This window comes from Euprymna scolopes, chromosome 26, assembly GCF_053919585.1.
Source record: "Euprymna scolopes isolate OS-2025 chromosome 26, ASM5391958v1, whole genome shotgun sequence".
Lineage (NCBI taxonomy): Eukaryota > Metazoa > Mollusca > Cephalopoda > Sepiida > Sepiolidae > Euprymna > Euprymna scolopes.
In genome coordinates, this window is record NC_136507.1 from 54,798,081 (window position 1) to 54,817,507 (window position 19,427).

General features: G+C 32.7%; 1 protein-coding gene across 1 annotated transcript; it reads left to right on the plus strand.

Annotated features, from left to right (window-relative positions):
- Nucleotides 1–10,564: 10,564 nt before the first annotated feature.
- On the plus strand, nt 10,565–19,061 carry LOC145248067 (U7 snRNA-associated Sm-like protein LSm10). The gene has a single exon (XM_080109840.1). It carries the CDS (start codon nt 10,672–10,674, stop codon nt 11,110–11,112), a length of 441 nt encoding a protein of 146 aa, XP_079965966.1. The 5' UTR covers nt 10,565–10,671; the 3' UTR covers nt 11,113–19,061.
- The last annotated feature ends 366 nt before the right edge of the window (nt 19,062–19,427 follow it).

Sequence of the window (19,427 nt, forward strand, 5' to 3'; positions counted from 1 at the left end):
GTGTTCGTATATATTCACTGTGTGGCGGATTAAAACAAACAAAATTTATATGTCTATTTTTCTTTTTATTGACACCATCTTTATTAGTGATTACTCCATCTTTATTAGTGATTACTCTATTCCAGTTATTTTGATCCAAGTTAATTATTTTCGGTTGACTAGATCCAATTCTAGACTCAGAATTCTGTGAGTAAGTAATTTGCTGCTATATTGTTCCTGGTTATTGAAGCTTATATTTAAGTTGTTCCTAAACACGGCAATTTTGCAATATTATGTGGTTAGGAAAAGATGCTTTTTAATTAATTTAATTTTCTTTTTATATTCTGATCTTTTGAGTTTTTTTATTGTTTATTTTTATTAAAGGAATGACTTATAAGATATATATATATATATATATATATATGTTAATGAAAAAGTATATATATATATGTTAATGAAAAAGTATATATATATATATATATATATATATATATATATATATATATATATATATATATATATTTAAAGTGATGGTTGTGTAGTTCCAACGAGAGAAAAAATGTATATTTAAAAGAGTGTAGCCATCAACAATTGTGGGTTTTTCTTAAAAGGTTTTCATCATATGTTTATTTTAAAATATTTTTATAACGCGTTTCGAGCTTAGGGTGTGCTCTCTTCAGATGTTTTCGTAAAAAGTTTTTCTTTTAAGTGGGTGTTTGTAGAGTTACCTCCGCTGATATTAAATATGTTTTTCAGAGTGATGTGTGACCTCAGATATTCTGTCTCCAACTGTAAGTGTTCAAAGTGTCCGGTCAAAGTTATATTCAAAGAGTGTCTTTTGGTTCATTTGGTGAAGGTTTTTATGTTTTTTTTAGGATTCTTTTTAAAGACTTTCTTTCCCCATATATAGCACACACTCACACACAATCACACACGCATACATATACATTCATGTACATGTATACATGCACACGCACACGCTCACAGGCACACACACATACACACACGCACATACATAGAAATATATGTAGGAGCATACATATATACACATACCCACCTACACACTCACACACGTACTCGCACACATCCACCGCTAACAATTATTTTTATTTTTTTATTTTTTTATTTATACATATATATATATATACACACACACATATATACACTTTCTTTTTTTTTTTTTTCCAACCAAGACACGCATGTATATATGCGCTTAATCATTCAGACATACGTACATGCATCCACACACACACACACAAGTAAGATGGAGAATAGGTAGGGGAAGATGTATATACACACACATACACGCACACACACACATATATATACACACATATATGTATGTGCATATACACTCACAAACATCCACATGCTATGTAGGCACATACACATACACACACATGCACACACACAGACATATGCAGGGATTCACACATACGCGTATATCCACATCCACACGAATATATATATATATATATATATATATATATATATATATATATATATATATATATATATATATATATGCGCGCGAGTGTGTGTGTGTGTTACTAGTTTTCAAAGCCAGTTAATTGTTTTTTAAATGAAAAGACAAAATTTTAAATTAGTCTTTCTCTTGAACCACTCCTCCTTTATATATATATATATATATATATATATATATATATATATATATATATATATATATATATATATATATATACGGATCAATAATATCACTAGTATTGATTTTGTTACTAATGCATGCTTGTTTATCAAAGCTAAAAGCCACTCGAAAATAAAGGTGAATGAGATTGAATGATTTTCAGTTGAAAGATGAAGAATATTATGGGAGTATTAAAAATGATTAATATGTGTTGATATTGGATTTGAAGATGACTATGTTGTAACATTCAGGGGGAAAATTTTGCTCTAATGTGTTCCACAGATAGGAAAACCATACAAAGAATCTCTGTTCATGGAAATTCTACTTGATGCAATTCACATGGAGAAAAAAAAAAGGAAAGTTTTTTTCCGTTGTAGTAGAAAAACGAGTTCTTGCTGTGACTGATTTACAAGGAGAAACCAGAGATTGAAGCTCAGTGAAGCAATTTCCATGGAAACGATAGAGTAGAGAAAGATTAGCACCATAACATCAGCGAGAAATGCGCTGTAGAAACAGAAAAGATTATCTCTCACTTTACTGCAAATCAATAATTTCCCCCACTCTTTATCTGTGCATAAACCTAAATGTAGATTCCATGAACAAAGTTTCTTTCTTAAAACTGCGCACATGTGGAACTCTCTTCCAATTGCCTGCTTTCCAGCTGACTACAATATGGTTGTCTTCAAGTCCAACGTAAACAAGTTCTTGATGAACCGTCCCCCTAAGTAATCCAATTTACAAAATTTCCACTACTTATGTTTACTATGCTATAATCACAATTACTAATATTTACCCATTAACCCTTATTCTCGAGTGGCCTCCGGGCTTGGATAAGTGGTGATTCCTGTGTAAAAAAAAGTCGATTTTGAACAGTGTCAAGGCAACAAAAAGTGTTCTGGGCAGCATCTTTGTAGTGGATTGAATCATGGGTCAAGTGCTTTCTAAGGCGGTGGTAATTTCTTAGCTCAAATTTGCACTTTACTCATTAAATCACTCATCTATTACTAAGTTTAGTCTCACCCTCACTTTATGTTGTTTGAGCCTGTCCCCTCGCACTTATTTTATAAAGTATCTTTTACTCTCTCTATTTTCTCTATTGTTTATAATGTATTATTCTGATAGTTTGTTTTATAGTTTGTTTTATTGCATGTGATTATTAATAAAGAGTGAGAGAATGTGAGGGGGTATAGAGAAAGTGTATATGTGTGTATGGGGGGGGGGAACAGATAGATAGTATGTATGTGTGCCTGTATCATAGATACTTCATAAAATAAAAGTGGACAAAGCCAAACAGCATACAGTGATAGAAGGTGAAATTAATAGAAGTTGGATAATTGGTGACTAAATTGCAATTTATGGTTAAAAAGAACAATTAAAATGAACGTTTTAAAAGCATACGTCAATCCCAAAGCCAAGGAATATTTGAACATGTTAAATTGCGTGATTAAAATATACAGGAAAAGAACCTTAAGGAAACAAGCGTTTATTAACTCAGTTTTAGTATTATAATGATAGACAGCTTAGTTTACTCCATCACAAGGTAATAGAAATCGAGTTCCAGAAATGATCAAACTAATTGCATAAATTAAGCGTTCTTTTTTAAACAAGTTAGCTTTTCATTGTTCTACGATAGGCATTCTTCGGCCTGATAAGGAAAACAGAGTGTTTCCTTCAATACATGAAAAGACGTATGGTCACAAGTCTATATCCACCCACTTCAAGTTTAGCTTTTATCTTCAATGGTTCTGACACGATTTCATGTGTCCCTGAAAAACAACGTCAATTTCTAGTCAGTCCACTTCCGAACCGTGGGTCATTGCATTCCAACTGCTGACCGCAACTGAACAAACATCGTTCTGGTTCACGTGTGAACACAAAACAATGAAACACAGGCTCAAACAAGTAAGCAGGTGTTTGTAACAGAATGAAAAGAAAGGTCAAGGACAAATAATAAATTAAACTAAGTAGAAAATATAACAAGAATCGATCAATTCTTAAGATGCAACGATTCAATCTGCGCGTTATACGACGGAAATTCTATTTCAATATTAAACATGCCAAACTAATGAATATGCTATTTAAAACTTAAACATGTAGACAAGCTATTTCAAAATTAAATCTGTCTATCTATATTTCTATAAAAGTGTGTCTCGGTTTCAAAATCACCGCCTCTATTGTTCTTTCTTTCTTTCTCCACCCCCGTTGTTTCTCTTTGCCTTCCCTTAAACAAAGAACGCGATAGTCTAACGCAAGCTAAACGTATGAACATATCAGGGTTCAGCGAACACATTCACCTTCCCTTTTTTCCCGTCTTCGACTCGTACGCACGTCGGAATTCAAATATATCAAACAAAACGCCAATAATTCAAGCAATTGACTTTTTACTTTTTATACGAAATTAATTTAAATGGAATCAACAAACTCCCAAGCTACTTTTGATTGCATAAATTTCGTTCTGGAATTAGAGTCGTTTGTTTGTCTTATTGGGCACGACGCTTCTAACATCACGCTGGCCAAATGAATACAGCCAGCCTCGGCCCAACCAGGGCCAGGCCTGGCCAGGGAGTAGGTGGAGATCCCAAAACGACGACTGATGCTACCAGTCACGTCGACCGAATCTACCAGTCAAAGGTTCCGAGCAGCAACAGCCACCGTCTCAGCAGCAGTTCAAATAGCCCTTATCAGGGCTAAACAACCAGCCCTTATCAGGGCTAATAGGTTTTTCTACTAATGCGATTCACTACTGCTTGCCTCCTGAAACCCACCAGCAGTGAACTTCACTCCCAGTCTTCAGCGGTTCCAGCTCACTCTAGAGGCTTCCTGCTCATTCTCGCAACCTTTTCAGCTCTTGGTCCCTCCAGCTCGCTCCAGCACCTCCAGCTCACTCCTGCAACTTTCCAGTCCTTGGTGCCTCCAGCTCACTCCTGCAGCTTTCCGGCAACCTCACCTGCATCTTGCTCCTCCGGCCTGCAACCTCGCTTGCACCTTGCTCCTCCGGCCTGCACCTTGCTTGCACCTCGCTCCTCCAGCCTGCAACCTTGCTTCTTCAACCTCGCATGCACCTTGCTTCTTTGGTCTGCAACCTTGCCTGCACCTCGCTTCCTACCAACCGTCCGTTCCTTAACACTGACCCCTACGCTCTCAGTGTCGTCTGTTCCTTAACACTGACCACCTCATTCTCAGTGTTCACCATCTGTTCTGGATCGCCCTGACGTCCAGCCAATCATTCCAGCCCAACCCCAAATCACGCTACATCTAGAGTACCTGTTCCAGACCTCCAGATCTTAGTCTCCGGTGACGTACGACCTTCCGGACAACCAGCATCCAGATCATATGATTATTTCACTTCCTTTGCAAATAAAAGGCGAACCCACATCTTTAATTGAACTATCTATGTCTGTCATTCTTCTTTGCCTTTTTTGCTGTTTACTTTTTGCCCGCGTCTACCTTGTTAGTTGTTGGATCGATTGTCCCCGGACGACCGGCCCTGCAACAAGTGAAAATGTCTGTGTGTGGGTGTATGTGTGTATATTGACATTCTTCTGCTGTATTTTGTCATGTTCATATAAAATTACCTTTGAATTTTCATTATCTTATTTTAAAGCCTTTAAGAGACGTAAGACGTTGTGCAAAAATTAGATATTTGAACCACAAAAATATCTTCAAACTACATGATTAGCAGCAAAATCACACCCCTTCTTTGTAAAGGTTTCTAAATGCTTGAAGATTTTGTACTCAAATAGTTTCTTTCCTTGATCCGGTGGATTGATTGCCATTAGAATTTCCTTGCTGGTTTTAATCTATTATACTTATTGTAAATGAAGTTTAACTTCTCTGAAGTTGGTTCTTATGACTTGGATAAACTTAACAGCATACAAAGTTGGTTCTTATGACTTGGATAAACTTAACAGCATACACACTATGTTCTTCTTTGACCCTATCACCATTGACGAACACACCTCCATCAAATTATGCGTTTTATTATCTGTAAAGAAATATATATATTTTATACTTGGTATAAAAGAAAGAAACCAAAAGAGTGAAAAAAAAAAAAGATTTTATTTCAAAATTACCTCTTGCTATGGATAGTGCCATATACCGTGATATAAAAATTGGCCATTTATATGTAATGGTGTCATTAATGGACATAAGTTTTGGCATTTGAGAAATAAAAAAAAAGAAGAAAAGAAAAAACAGAGTTCAAAATTTTAAAATATGTTTCATTCTATTCATTAAAATATGCTTTATTCTAGAAAAACAAAACAAAACAAAAAGCATATGCATTGCAATAAAACAAAAAAATTTTAACTGCAAAAATCAAACGCACAAATATTAAATTTCAGTTTAATGATAAGAAAGGTGATAAATTAACATGTGGAAAAAAGTTGGGCAAACAAATGCTAATTATTTAAAAAAATATATATATTGTGCTAGGGCATAATTTATGAACAAAACATTAAACTGAAACTATTTTCATGGGTTGATTTTGAATCTATATAGAATGGACTGGACTGAATCATTTGTTTATAAAACCAGTCAATCAATGTTCTATAATAGCAGGAAGACAGCTTCAAATAGTACAAAAAATTTAAAAACGGAAACTTAAATTTTTCTGAAGGTTTAGTGAGGACGAATGGTTGCTACCAGCAAGAAGTCAATGGCAAACGGTGCATATGAGAACATCTAGCTATTGCAAATAATAATCATCTCTATATTTACGAAATAATATATATATATATGTATTGATATATATATATATATATATATATATATATATATATATATATATATATATATATGTATGTATTGTATTAACAAAACCAAGACTTCAAAAAAAGAATTGATAACAACAAAAAGTGTATTACATTGCTAGTTACAATTGTTTCAAGACTAATTGGACAAATTCAAACATTATGGCATTTGAAAATTTTCACATAAATAGGCTTTCTTCAGACTTATTGAATAAAAAACACTTTAACAATAGAACATTATGTAAAGACATTTCCCTTAAAGGAAATAAAGCATGCGAAAACATTTATCCCGGACGTATTTTTGTCAGGAGCTTATTTAAATGTTTATATATCTCCTAATTTTCGTATCACTATTTTATATGAAAATTTATTGAATTATACAAACCCAGTAAAATTCGGTATATTACAAACTCATAAAATATAGGGATATTTAAGATGTGTTTTTACAATAATCAGGACAAAATAACACTTTTATACTTAAATATTTAGAGATTTATAAAATCGGAATCAGAATCGGTAATTGTATCAGAATCGGGAAAATATTGGATTCGTCCGATCACTATTATATACATTATTACTTTCCAACTATTCTTTTAAAAGATAGCATTGCCAAAAATGTAATAAAAAAGGTAAAAAAAATTTTTAATTGCATCTGATGTTATTTTTGTTGTGGCTGAGCATCATTCGTTGTTGGCATTCGTTTTCCAAATATCTTTCTAGTTAGAATTCTTTCTGGAAAGACATATGGGAGGGATAATATGAAGGTTGCTAAAAAATTTTTCTGTGGAACAAACTGAATTCGAACCTAGCACATCCAGGTTGTGGTTCCATGTTGTTAACCACTTAGCTACCGTCACCTCCCCAATATCGACATTGTGTTGAATGTGAAACTTAAACTAAAATATACTTTCTTTGCCTTCGGGACTAAGATAAAAATGTAGTATCTTTTCTATCTGAAGATGGCTCTATAATTTTGTGGTGTTTACATTCGCAAAGAACTTCATAAAATGGAAATAATGTCACAAGCTCCTACAAGAGCTTTGGAAATAGACTTCATAACTGATATTCATATTCTGAAACTATATTAAACAGACTACTTAGATGAGTATGTTCAGTTCAAAGCAAAGGTGTTACTGAGAGGCCTGCGTCCATGCTGGACGTCTGTAAAATAGAAATACATTACAAACTCCTCCAGGGATACAACTATGGTATATCCATCAGGCCTGTTAGTTATCTATATAATATTCTGCTTGTTCTTTTCTTAGTTAGTCCATACGTTACACTTTGAAACTTAGCACTAAAAAGGCTAATCTGACAACTCTGGACAAGAATATGAGTGATCTACCTTTGATGTTTCGTTTTCAAATTTCATTATGATAATATGTGATCATTGTTATAATGAAATGTAAAAAAGGAACTTGCAGCGGTTCTTCATCGAAGAAAGAAGTCAACAAAATGTTATGTAAAAAAGCAAACATTCCAAAGAAATAAGGAAAAGAAAAGAATACTGTCTATCAAGAAGTGTTGGACTGAAGGAGTAAATGAAAGATTGTATCTTACAATTCGATTTAAATATTTGTATTGAACTATGTAGCACAATATTACTTTGTGAGTATTTATTAGTACTACTTAATTTATCTCATTTGGCCCAGTTCTACATTTAAAATATAATAGACACTATTTTCATTTAATAAACTCAGATTTGCAGCATGTTATTAGTTTTTCTGTCAAAAAAAAAAAAAAATTTTTTTTGCGCTACACAGAAAAATATCATCTTTATGAAAACATTTGTTGATTCAGTAAAGTTCTCATTTTGTAAAATTTCCATGGGTCCTCCTAATTATTATTATTAGTAGTAGCAATATCAATCTGATGCTCTATGGCCTTTGGAAGGATTCTTCATGATGAGCTGGGCTTCAAATGTCTTTTTCTATTCCCTGTAACCTCTTTCCCACAGAAGATACGTTTTCAGCCTGTCTCTGCTCTATTGTTATTTTCATAGCAAGTGCTCGTCTGAGCTCCAATCTATGTTCCCCGCTTAACAAACTTTCACAAAAACACTCGACTAGCTACATCCACTATAAACAATTTTCCTCATTTTCTATCTGTGCCTAATTCTAAACGCAGATTCCATTAGCAAAGCTTCTTTTCTAAAACTGCCTGCATATGGAATACTGTTCTATCGCCCTGTTTCTGGTCGATTACAATATGGTAGCCTTCAAGTTCAATGTAAACAAGTTCTTGTTGAGCCGTCCCCTTAAATAATCCAATCAAAATTTTATGCAATCTACATCATTAACGCTTACTAAAATACCACCTTACATTGATTAACCCTTATCCTCGAGTGGCCTTTGGGCCTTGATACGTGGTGACTCCCCTGTAAAAAAAATAATGCAATTCTGTCCAATTGTTTTCGAGCCTATACATGATTGCGTTTTGGCACAGTAGTAGCAGTAAGAATAGAAGAAGAAGAAGTAGTAGTATTAAAATGTTTATCTTCCTGATGACAATGGTGAAATGAATACCGACGTCAACTAGACATGCCGAATTTAATCCTTTTGGTTCCATAACATCTCTTTTGGCTTTTAGTTGGAATCACCTTCCGCTATGAAAAACAAAAATAAAGGAAAATCTGTGTGCTGTTGTACGCACCCATGATAGAAACGAAATATCGTACATCCAAAAAATCACGTAAATTGAACGTTTTATTTTTTTTTATAAAGAAAAATCATTTTAAAACGAATTTGAGTTTTCCCGATATCCTATTTTCTTATTTAAAAATAAAACTACTTGATTAATTTACATGATTTTTTTTTGTGTACGATGTTTTCTTTCCGTCACGAGTATCTACAGAATGTAAATTTTTTCTTTATTTTTATTTTTCGTTAAGAAGAATTCTGAACAAGCACACCTAAAGCAAACATCTATCCAAAAATTAACGTAAAAAGATTCCAATGCAACGCCTAAAACCGTAGATGTATGTATGTGTGTGTGTGTGAAAATATTAAACCGATAAACTCTTAAACTACTAGTCACATAACACTGAAATTAACAGAAAGTACGGGTTTGTATTACTGTACACATAGATTCGAAAAAGTTGTCAAAAAACAAATAAATGTTATCAAAGGCAAGATAAGTTACTTTTCTACCAAACTGGATATATTTTTCGTGTTTTTATTCAATGTAACATGTTTATTCAGCTCGAAAACCATACAGTGTTTACCGATGTATTTGAAAATTAAAGATGGCGTCTGACTCCCTCTTTAACACGGTAAGTTTGGGAAAAGGTATTATAAATAAAAAACTGAATAAAATACTGTTAAAAACTCGCTAAATATATGTTACCGTGACATAGCTTGACATATATTCGGCGGGTTTTTAATAGTATTTTTTCTAATTTTTTATTTATAACACCTTTTCCCAAACTTACCGTGTTAAAGAGGGAGTGAGGCGCCATCTTGAATTTTCCAATACATCGGTAAACACTGTATGTTTTTCGAGCTGAATAAGCATGTTACATTGAATAAAAACACGAAAAATGTATCCAGTTTGGTAGAAAAGTAACTTATCTTGCCTTTGATAACATTTATTTGTTATATATTTGTTTTTTGACAACTTTTTCGAATCTATGTGTACATTAATACAAACCCGAAAATACTACACGAAGGATGGTTTATAATGAGTGAAATCTTTGTTTGGATGAATGAATAACGCGTACAGAAATATGTCGGCAAGTTGAAATGCAAAATGTTCATTTCAATTTGCCGACATATTTCTATTACTTTTGCACATGCGCAAATTTATTAATAGCTCGAAGTGGTTCAATTTTAACTCTTTATCATCTATCTGTTGATAGTTCAAACGGTAGGGAACGCGGCTGGAGCACTAAATGTTTTGGTTTCGATTCTAACTGATGCCACCGAAGTATTTTTTTTTTTAACTTTTGAAATAATTATATATATATATATATATATATATATATATATATATATATATATATATAGCTGATAGCACTCAATTCATTTTTTTTATTTTTGAAATCAGTACTATATATTAAGTACAATATAATATTCAATAGAGAATTGGCTCTGTAATGATAAATACGAAATCTACAGGAATTAAAATAAGCGTATTTTACGACAGATTACTTATGGAAGGGAGAGAAGCGGTTAGAGTTATCTCCCCCTTTGTTTTCTTCTACTTTCCGCTTTTTATCACGTGTAATTTTCCCTCTATATTCGACTAAAAATGCTCGTCTGATCCTCGTTATTATTCATTTTTATATTCGTGGGTAACATGGCCGTATCTGGAAGAGAGACTGCTCTTATCAAAAACTCTTTAATCACCTTACTTCAGGCGATTGTGGGTAAACGGACGACGGTAGATCTTCGCCGTGAAGATAGTGTCGAGGGTTTGTTAGTCAATGTTGATGCTTTTATGAACCTTACCATGAAACAAGTGCGGCTTATCAGTGCCGTGGAGGGCCGCCCTGATCGCTTCTTGGATGAGCTTTTCGTCCAGGGCCGGGAAATCCGCTACGTTCATATTCCGGACGACGTCAATATCATGGACGCAATAAAACGTCAGCTTAACATGAAAAACGAATACCTCATGAAACAGCGGGCCGAACTGCAAAGACTGACCAAAGAGAAGATGGCTAAGTCGCAAAATGAGTCTTTAAAGCGAGAGAAAAAGAAAGGTTCGAACCCTGTCTCCTCCTTTTGCGTGAAAAAGTAACAATGCTTGATTGCTTGACTTCGATGAATTTTCCCACATTTAAAAAATACATCTATGCTATCGTGGAGATGGATACTTAGGAGTTCCCTAAGTACACAAAATAAATGAAGCATATTTTTCTTTGTTTCTACTTGTAAATCTTATTCACACAATCCTTTTTGAAAGAAAATTGGGTAACATTTGATTTTAAAATATGTGCCTATCAGCCCCCATGGATACTCGTATTGACTCCGTAAATTTCAGTAACTGGTACCCAAAAAAACGAAAGACGACTTTTTGGATTTTTATTTTTTCTATTTTTTTTAATTTATTTTTTTAAGTGTCCGTTTTTTATAAATTGTTTTTTGGTGCTAATAATGCGGAGAGTGATCCGCGCTATTTTTTTAAATCGTATTTCCACGTTTAAAGTTTTATGTTTTTTTTTTTTTCAATTGTAAGGTTAAAGTACAGAATAGGTACAAAATACCCTCCTTTCCTCATGTTAAGAATGGCTTTTTAAATAACGTTATTATTTCAGCACGGATCACTCTCTGCATGAGTACCGTTTTTTTTTTTGTTTTTTTTTTTTTGTGCATCTATGTTACCTCACGGAAATAACGTTATTTAGAAACCCATTCTTAACATGGGGAGGGTTTTTTTTTTTTTTTTGCAACTATTCTGTACTTTCATTTAACAATTTAATAAACAAATTTAATACTATTTTTTTAAAAATACCTTGGTAACATGCACATTTTTTTTTCTTTCAAATAAGCTATCCCCACACGAACACGACCCAGCGACCCAACCCACCAAAAAAACTAATGAAGTCCAACATAAATAAATTGAGAATTCTATGTGATAAGTTTTCTGTCGTTGCGATTTGTTTTCGAATTTTACTGAATTTATATCAGCACTCAGCAGTTAACATAAAACCTTAAAAATCATCTAATAAGGGGGGGGGCAAATAACTCATTATTTATACGACATTGATGCATGATAAAATCATTTTTTCCTTTTTATTTCGCTGACATATTTTTATTTTAATTCAAATTTTTTAATCGTGCTTATTTACGGGTAATCTTGACTAAAGTCGTACGCAAGATGGCGGTCGCAAACGGATGTAAAAAAAATGGAATAGAACGAAGTTTCAGCGAGACGAAATTAACGAGTCAACTGTTACAGCGTAACAAGAGAGGAAAAACGGCAAATGTGTATTTCAGCGGCGTAAATTATTTGACAGACAAAAATTTATAAAAATTATTTTTATATAAAACACATTAGACCGTAAGGCTGAAATAAAACCCGAAAAAATTTAATTTTTTATTTTTTTTTCGACATTTTTGGAGATTAAATGTACGACAATCAAGGCTGCTATCTTGTTTGGAAATTTTGGCCTTTCTAAGGCTTGCCAGATTGGCCTTTATGCTCTTGCATGGAAACATGATTTTTGCTGCTGTTTTTTTTTTTTTTTTTTTTTTTTTTTTCTTTTTCTGGTACTCCTGTACTTATTGATCCGTTATCATTTAGAAAGCCATTCTTAACATGGGGACGGGAGGATTTTGTGTACCTAATCTGTACTTTCATATAACGATTTAATAAAAAGATATCGTTAAACGTTAATTAAACTTGAAAATACTATTTAAAAAATAGCGCGGATCAATAAGTGAAAATGCACTAGCACCCTTTTTCTAAATGTGTATACTTCAAGTGCGTAAATTATTGTTAAGACATTGGTGGCCATTTTTTTTTCTTTTCCCATATTGCCATTCTGGTAAATGTGTATTTCAGCGGCGTAAAGTATTTGACAGACAAAAATTTATAAAAATTATTTATTTTTATATAAAACACATTAGACCCTAAAGCTGAAATAAAACCCGAAAAAAAAATTTATTTTTCAACATTTTTTTTATTAAACTAAGTGTACAACAATCGAGGCCGCCATCTTGTTTTGAAAATTTGGCCTTTGTAAGGCTTGCCAGATTGGCCTGAAAAGGCCAATCTGGCAAGCCTTAGAAAGGCCAAAATTTCAAAACAAGATGGCGGCCTCCCTGAAGTACACATTTGCCAAAAAAACTCTACTACTAAAAATTAAAACATGTTTGTTGTTGTAATAACTAGCGTGTTTTAATTTTTAACTAGCCTGTACTTGATAAATTTTATGTGTTTTAATTTATTTACATTTTTTCACACTGCTTTTATTCTTAACTAAAGAAGACATTAAAATTGATTTGTTTGTGTACTGGAAGATTACATCATTTTTTAGTTATTTCATTGTTTTTGTCCAATTTTTCATTTCGGTGTTTTGTTTTGGTAATCATGCAAAGAAAGGACCATGAAATTTAACTTTTACGGTATCTTTTTATGAAATTATGTGAAACTGCAGTCCTATTTGGAAAATAAAAAGCAAAAAAAGTTTCTTAGGGCTTTCATTTCATTATTTTGTTCTGGTAATTATGCAGAGAAAGGGCGATGAAATTCAATTTTTACTGTATCTTTTGTTTATTAAAATGTTATGTGAAACTACAGTCTAGTTGAAACAACAACAAAAAAATAATTTCTTAGTGATTTCATTTCATTATTAACATAGCAAGTAGAGAATATTTAAAAATCAAAACACGCTTATTATTAGTTATCAGCGGTTGAGTTGTTGCTTTCTTTCTTGCTAGGCTGTAGTCAATTCGCTAATTTCGTTTCGCTAAAATTTCCATTCCGTTCCATTTTTACATCCATTCACGGTCACTATCTTGCGTACGACTTTAGTCAAGATTGCCAACTCGATGAATAACTGTTAAACGTTAATGGCGGCCACGTTTTTTTTTTTTTATTGTTTTTTTTTAATTTTTTATTTTATTTATTTTTTTTTAGTTGAACAAATTTGGAAAAAGAATTAAATAAACATAGCCACCATTGCATGTAACGTTTTACTTGACTGTTGTCCATTGAGTAAGAAAAAGAAAATTGAATATTTTGATGGTGTTTAAGAATTTTTTTTTAGGTTTAATGCGTTTTGTCAATATAGTAATGAAACTACTTCAGTTAAAGTAATGATACAAATTTTTGAATATAAAGTACATCCAAAATTCAGTTCCCAAAGTTAAGGCGTCAGAAGTGGATCTGTTTAGCTAAACATGGAACAGAAGTCACTAAGCATGAAACGAAATACGAAACCATAATGAAACTCTTGTTTTATCATGAAACAAAAAAAACTTATTTTTACATTTCTATAAATATTTTTTTAATATCATTCAAATATGATAGTGTACAGTTAAGTGGCAACTTCAGTCATTTTGAACTGCTTTAAAGCTTCACCGCTTATTCATTTTTTGACCAAATTTCAAACAATTATTAAAGTTTATGGATCACCTTCTCAGCTATATTGTGAAAATAAAATTTCAATTTTCGTTCACTAACACAAAATTTATGATGAATTTACTGGTGTTCAAAATCGTAAAAAAAAAAACCTTAGGAGGTGAGCAACGTTTTTCATGACTGGTTTCCATAGCAACCATGTCGCTTCAGCGACTACTGTTGCTACCAATTCACCGCTATGTTATATTTATGGGGGCAAAAAAATAAGACTGGAATTAAACAAAGAACAAGTGAATTTACTGGAAGCCTAAAAAAAAAATCATGGATTACAATAGAAAAATGCGAGCATGAAAAGTAATATGGTTTAACTTAAACATGGAAAAGAAAAGAACAAGATATTCTAGTAAAAAATATTGCAGCATTAAGGAATTTTTTTTTTTTTTTAAATTCAATTTAACATTATATAATCAATTGCTTTTTCTTGATTTGTGCCTCCTCCCCTTGTTCTGAAAGGCGTTTATAAAAAATGAAAACAAAAATATTGTAAAAAAATAACGAAAATACACAAGTGTCGTTTTGATTATGAACACGGACTAAATACATAACCAGAGTGAATAAGGGACGAAAATGCAGAAGCTAAGTATTCGCCCTTTATTAGTTTCTATTTCAGTTGTGTATTTAGCTTAAAGGTACTTCTACACTTTATCGCCAAAACTGGAGATGCCATTTTATTTCATGCACCTGCCGTTAAAATGCAAAGGAGAGATCAGTATTTTAAATATGGTGGAAGCATGAAATAAATAATGAAAAAATTAAACTGGAGAACAATTGCTTCCGGAAAGAATAAATTAACCTAAAAGTAACATTTATTACTTCCAGAAACGTAAAACCGACATTACTGGAGGAAATGAATCTTGACAATATCACTCAAGAAGACATTTTTTTTACAGATAATAACATCAGAATGATAGACTTTCTGCAGGTGCATGGCCTTCTCACAGGTTTTCAAATTTGTTCCTGTGAGAGGGAATACAAAGAATTCCATGACGGTTTTAAATGGCAGTGTCCCCATTCACAATGCAACAAGACCAAAACAATTAGGCATGGCAGCTTCTTTACAGGGTCACATGTACTTATTAAAAGATTAGTTTTGTTTATATATCTCTGAGTCAAACAAAATGCAACTTTCAAAACGGTCAGTACCGAGTGCCAAATACAGTCGCCAGTGACACATAGCACATGTTCATGCATGACTTGTGCGCAGAGTATTTCATGTGGCACCCTAAGCAAATTGGTGGCGAGGGATGCACAGTTGAAATCGAAAGTTTGTTTTCAAAATGAAAACATCACATTGGGTGGTTAACACGCCAGCTATGGGTTTTTGGTGGGTATGAACCTGCCACAAGATCAGGTTTTCTGGTAACCATTCCCTGTAGAGATGTGGGAACATTAATTCCAGTAATAAAGCGGTTCATAAGACCTGGAACAACAATAGTGTCAGATTGTTGGAAAGCCTATGATAAACTGCCTCAGGAAGGATTCCACCATTTGCATGTGAATCACCAGTATAATTTTGTGGAGCCAACCACAAGTGCAACCACAAACCATGTTGAGCGTATGTGGTGTGAGGCAAAGAAAAGAAATAAATTAGAATGTGGTACTCACATGCATATGGTGGAGTCGTACCTAGCCGAATTTATGTGGCGACAGAAGTTTAGAGACAGTCCACTGAAAAGTATTTTGGAGTTAATTAAAGAACTACCCACTTCCCATTTTAAAAAAAAAAACAAAAAAACAACCCGCTTCACCGTTAAAAAAGGATAAAACAGTAATAATAAAAAAAACAATGGCGGCGCTTTTCGGTTTCATTTAAATTAATTTGTTTTGACCCTTAAAAGTTTCTTTAATTCAAAAAAAATATTTAAAATTATTTATTTGTTTGAAAAAAAAAAAAAAAATATTTTATAAAAATCCAATGTTGCTTTCATTACAAAATTGTTTTAAAATTATATTTTCTTACACAAACTTTCGAATAAATGTTTTTACAATTATATTTTGATAAATTTTTATATAATGTTTTGGTTTTCAAATAGCGTTCACCCAGATTAAACAATTATGAATATATCATTTTATTTTCTGTTTTTAATTAAAAAAAATATGTTTCATGAAAAACTTTCCCGCTTTCATTAAATCGAAACATTTCCAATTAAACAAATATGGATATATGTTCTCTTTCACTTTCTTTATTTACTTTTTTTCATAGTTCTTTCCGGAAGTTTATCTACTTTAATTGTTTTGTTATTTATTTCTAACTTTGGCCATAGTTTAAAATACTGATTTCTCCCTTGCCAGATGCGTGAAATAAAATGGCATCTCCATTTTCAGCGATAAAGTGTAGAAGTACCAGCTTAAAATGTTACTCATGACTATTTGTCTGTCATAGTATTGATTACCGTCATTTAAAACAAATTTAATATGCAATATTTTTTTATTATGAATATAATTCAGTAATTATCCACAATAGTCTTTTCTTGTTTGTTTTTAAATGAACAGCAAGGGAGATAATTTAATTTGTAATAAGTTCTTAATTTTGGTAAATTATTAGTGGTGAAATTGATTTTGTCATTACTTTAAAATTACTTATTCTTTTACTTAAACAACGAAAAAAAATTGACTAAAACTAACTAACTTATAGCAAGTTTCATTGTACATGTAATGAAAATTTGACCAGAAAAATGTAGTCTCCATCTTGATAAAGAAATCCTAAGAATCAAGTTCATAATTTTGCAGTAAAGAGACAATGAACCATTTTTCTTTTGGTATTTAACTCTTTACATGCATTCTCGTTTTGTTTATTAATGTATTATTAATTCTACTGGTAATGTATGAAGGTCATGACCATGGAAGAATGAGAGAAAAGTCTGTTCAGGCATTAAAAATACTGAACCTAATAAGGCATAAAGACCCCAGCCGATGAGGGGAAACAAGGACAACTTTCTGTCAACAACGGTTTTACCTTGACCTTCACATGCAACATTCTGTAAACAAATATCAATCAAGTTGTTTGGTTTTGTCAGTAAGATTTATTTTTAATATAGGGTACCTGTTAGTTTTTTACAAAATTTTTTAATAAAATAATTTAAACAAAACTTTTTAGTAAACAAACAAGGCATAGTAATCTATAATATAAACCTCACCTGTCTGTTTAAATGTATGTATGTATGTATGTCTGCCTAAAACTTTCAACAGAGGTGACGGATTTTTATGAGTGGTATCGTTTTAAAGCTTGATCCTTTGGACAACAAATATCGAAAAATTGGCCAAAAACATTAATTCCTTCAACTGGGCACTCTTCTACAAGGAGGGGTCGCTTTTTTCGCCAATATTTTCAAAAGTCATCCCCTCTTTTCGATTGACTAGCCTTAATAGACGTCACGTTTTCTTTTTCAGTTTCTTTTCCTCCTTTGCGGTATGGGTTTGAGCCTGCCTGCCTACTACAACGTTTTTTTATTATTTTTTTTTTTTGCTCAACACACACCTCCAAACACTTGGGCAATGCTGGGCACCCAGATTAGTTTTTAAATAAGAAAAAAAAACCTGAGTTGTCTATCAAGAAATAATAGAACTCGTGGAATATAGAGCTCCTGATGTTAGAGAAGGAGCACAAAACTGTCAAGTTATTATACAGCGATTTCTTCCACCTTTGTCAGAAACCACGCTTATTTGTTGAAGATGAAAACTGGAAGACACAGGAAGCAAGAGTTTCAGGGCTGCCGAAAATGCATCTACAATGCTTTTTCTATTCTTTAAAAAAATGAAAATTAATATTATACTTAGAAGCTCATAAGTTCTATTTTTAAAGGGAAGTTTGGGAATAGGTCCCTCTCTCAAGAGGCCTCGTGGTCTAAAGATTTACGGTTTATGTTTCCTTCACGGTTTTAGCATTTTGTGTTTTACGAAAGGTATCCTATTTTAATTTTGAACGACCACAATAGATTCGTGTTAACTGCTTCCATCTCTGATCCTCACAGCCGAGGAAAAATCAAGATGGCTTTTAATTGTGCAGGTAAATGAATAAATTAAATAATTTAATTAAATAAGATGAAAATACAATTCTAAAATATAAGCCCATTTCTGGTAAAAAATGCAGTTGACCCTGTAAATTGAAGGAAGTAAAAATTAGTCTTCTGTGTGTCATGAGTACATTGCTTGACTCTGTGTTAAATAAATTGTCCACTATTCTGGCAAAAACAACCTACTTGGTGACTGGTAATATGGTTTCCTTCCAGAGAGATTTACAGCTGATGTATTGACTGTAATTTCACATTAGATCAGTAAATCTATCAATGGGGGTTTCCTCTCTTGAGCAATAGCTCTTGACATATCAAAGATATTTGACAGGGTTTGGCATAAAAGTTCTACTTCACAAGATTTCCAGCTATGGAACATCTGAAAATGTCTTCTCAACCATCGAATCTTTTCTCTCTGATAGGTTTATACAAGTAGTCGTCGATGAGTAGAAGTCCAAAGCGCAAAGTATCAACACTGGCAAGCCTCAAAGATTCATCCTCAGCCCAAATCTCTTCCTTATCTTCATCAATGATCTCTCAAATCACATTTTAACTTCATTTGTCAACATATATGCAGACGACACTACCATCTATGAAAACACTTCAAAAGGTTAATAACAATGAAGATCCCTCAGTCTCTCTCCTCTGACTTTGAGTACATGATGAAATGGGGCAAAAGGTGACTTGTTAATTTTAATGCATCCAAAACCAAGTTTTTATCTTTTCTCTGCCAATGCTCTTATCACCACTTGGTCCTAATTGATAGGAATTGCTCTTGTCTCAAAGAATCACTCTGAAATGGAAGATGTACATCAAATCCAATTGCCACGGTTGTTGGAAAAATGCTTGTGTCATTTTATTACACCAGAAGGTATCTCACTCCTGACACAATTCCTGTACAAGTGTCAAATATGTCCTAAAATGGAGTACTGTTTCCATGTCTGGTTAGGAGCACCC

Coding starts and splice junctions, on each gene's coding strand:
- LOC145248067 (XM_080109840.1), top strand. CDS start 10,672: ATGGCCGTATCTGGAAGAGAGACTGCTCTTATCAAAAACTCTTTAATC.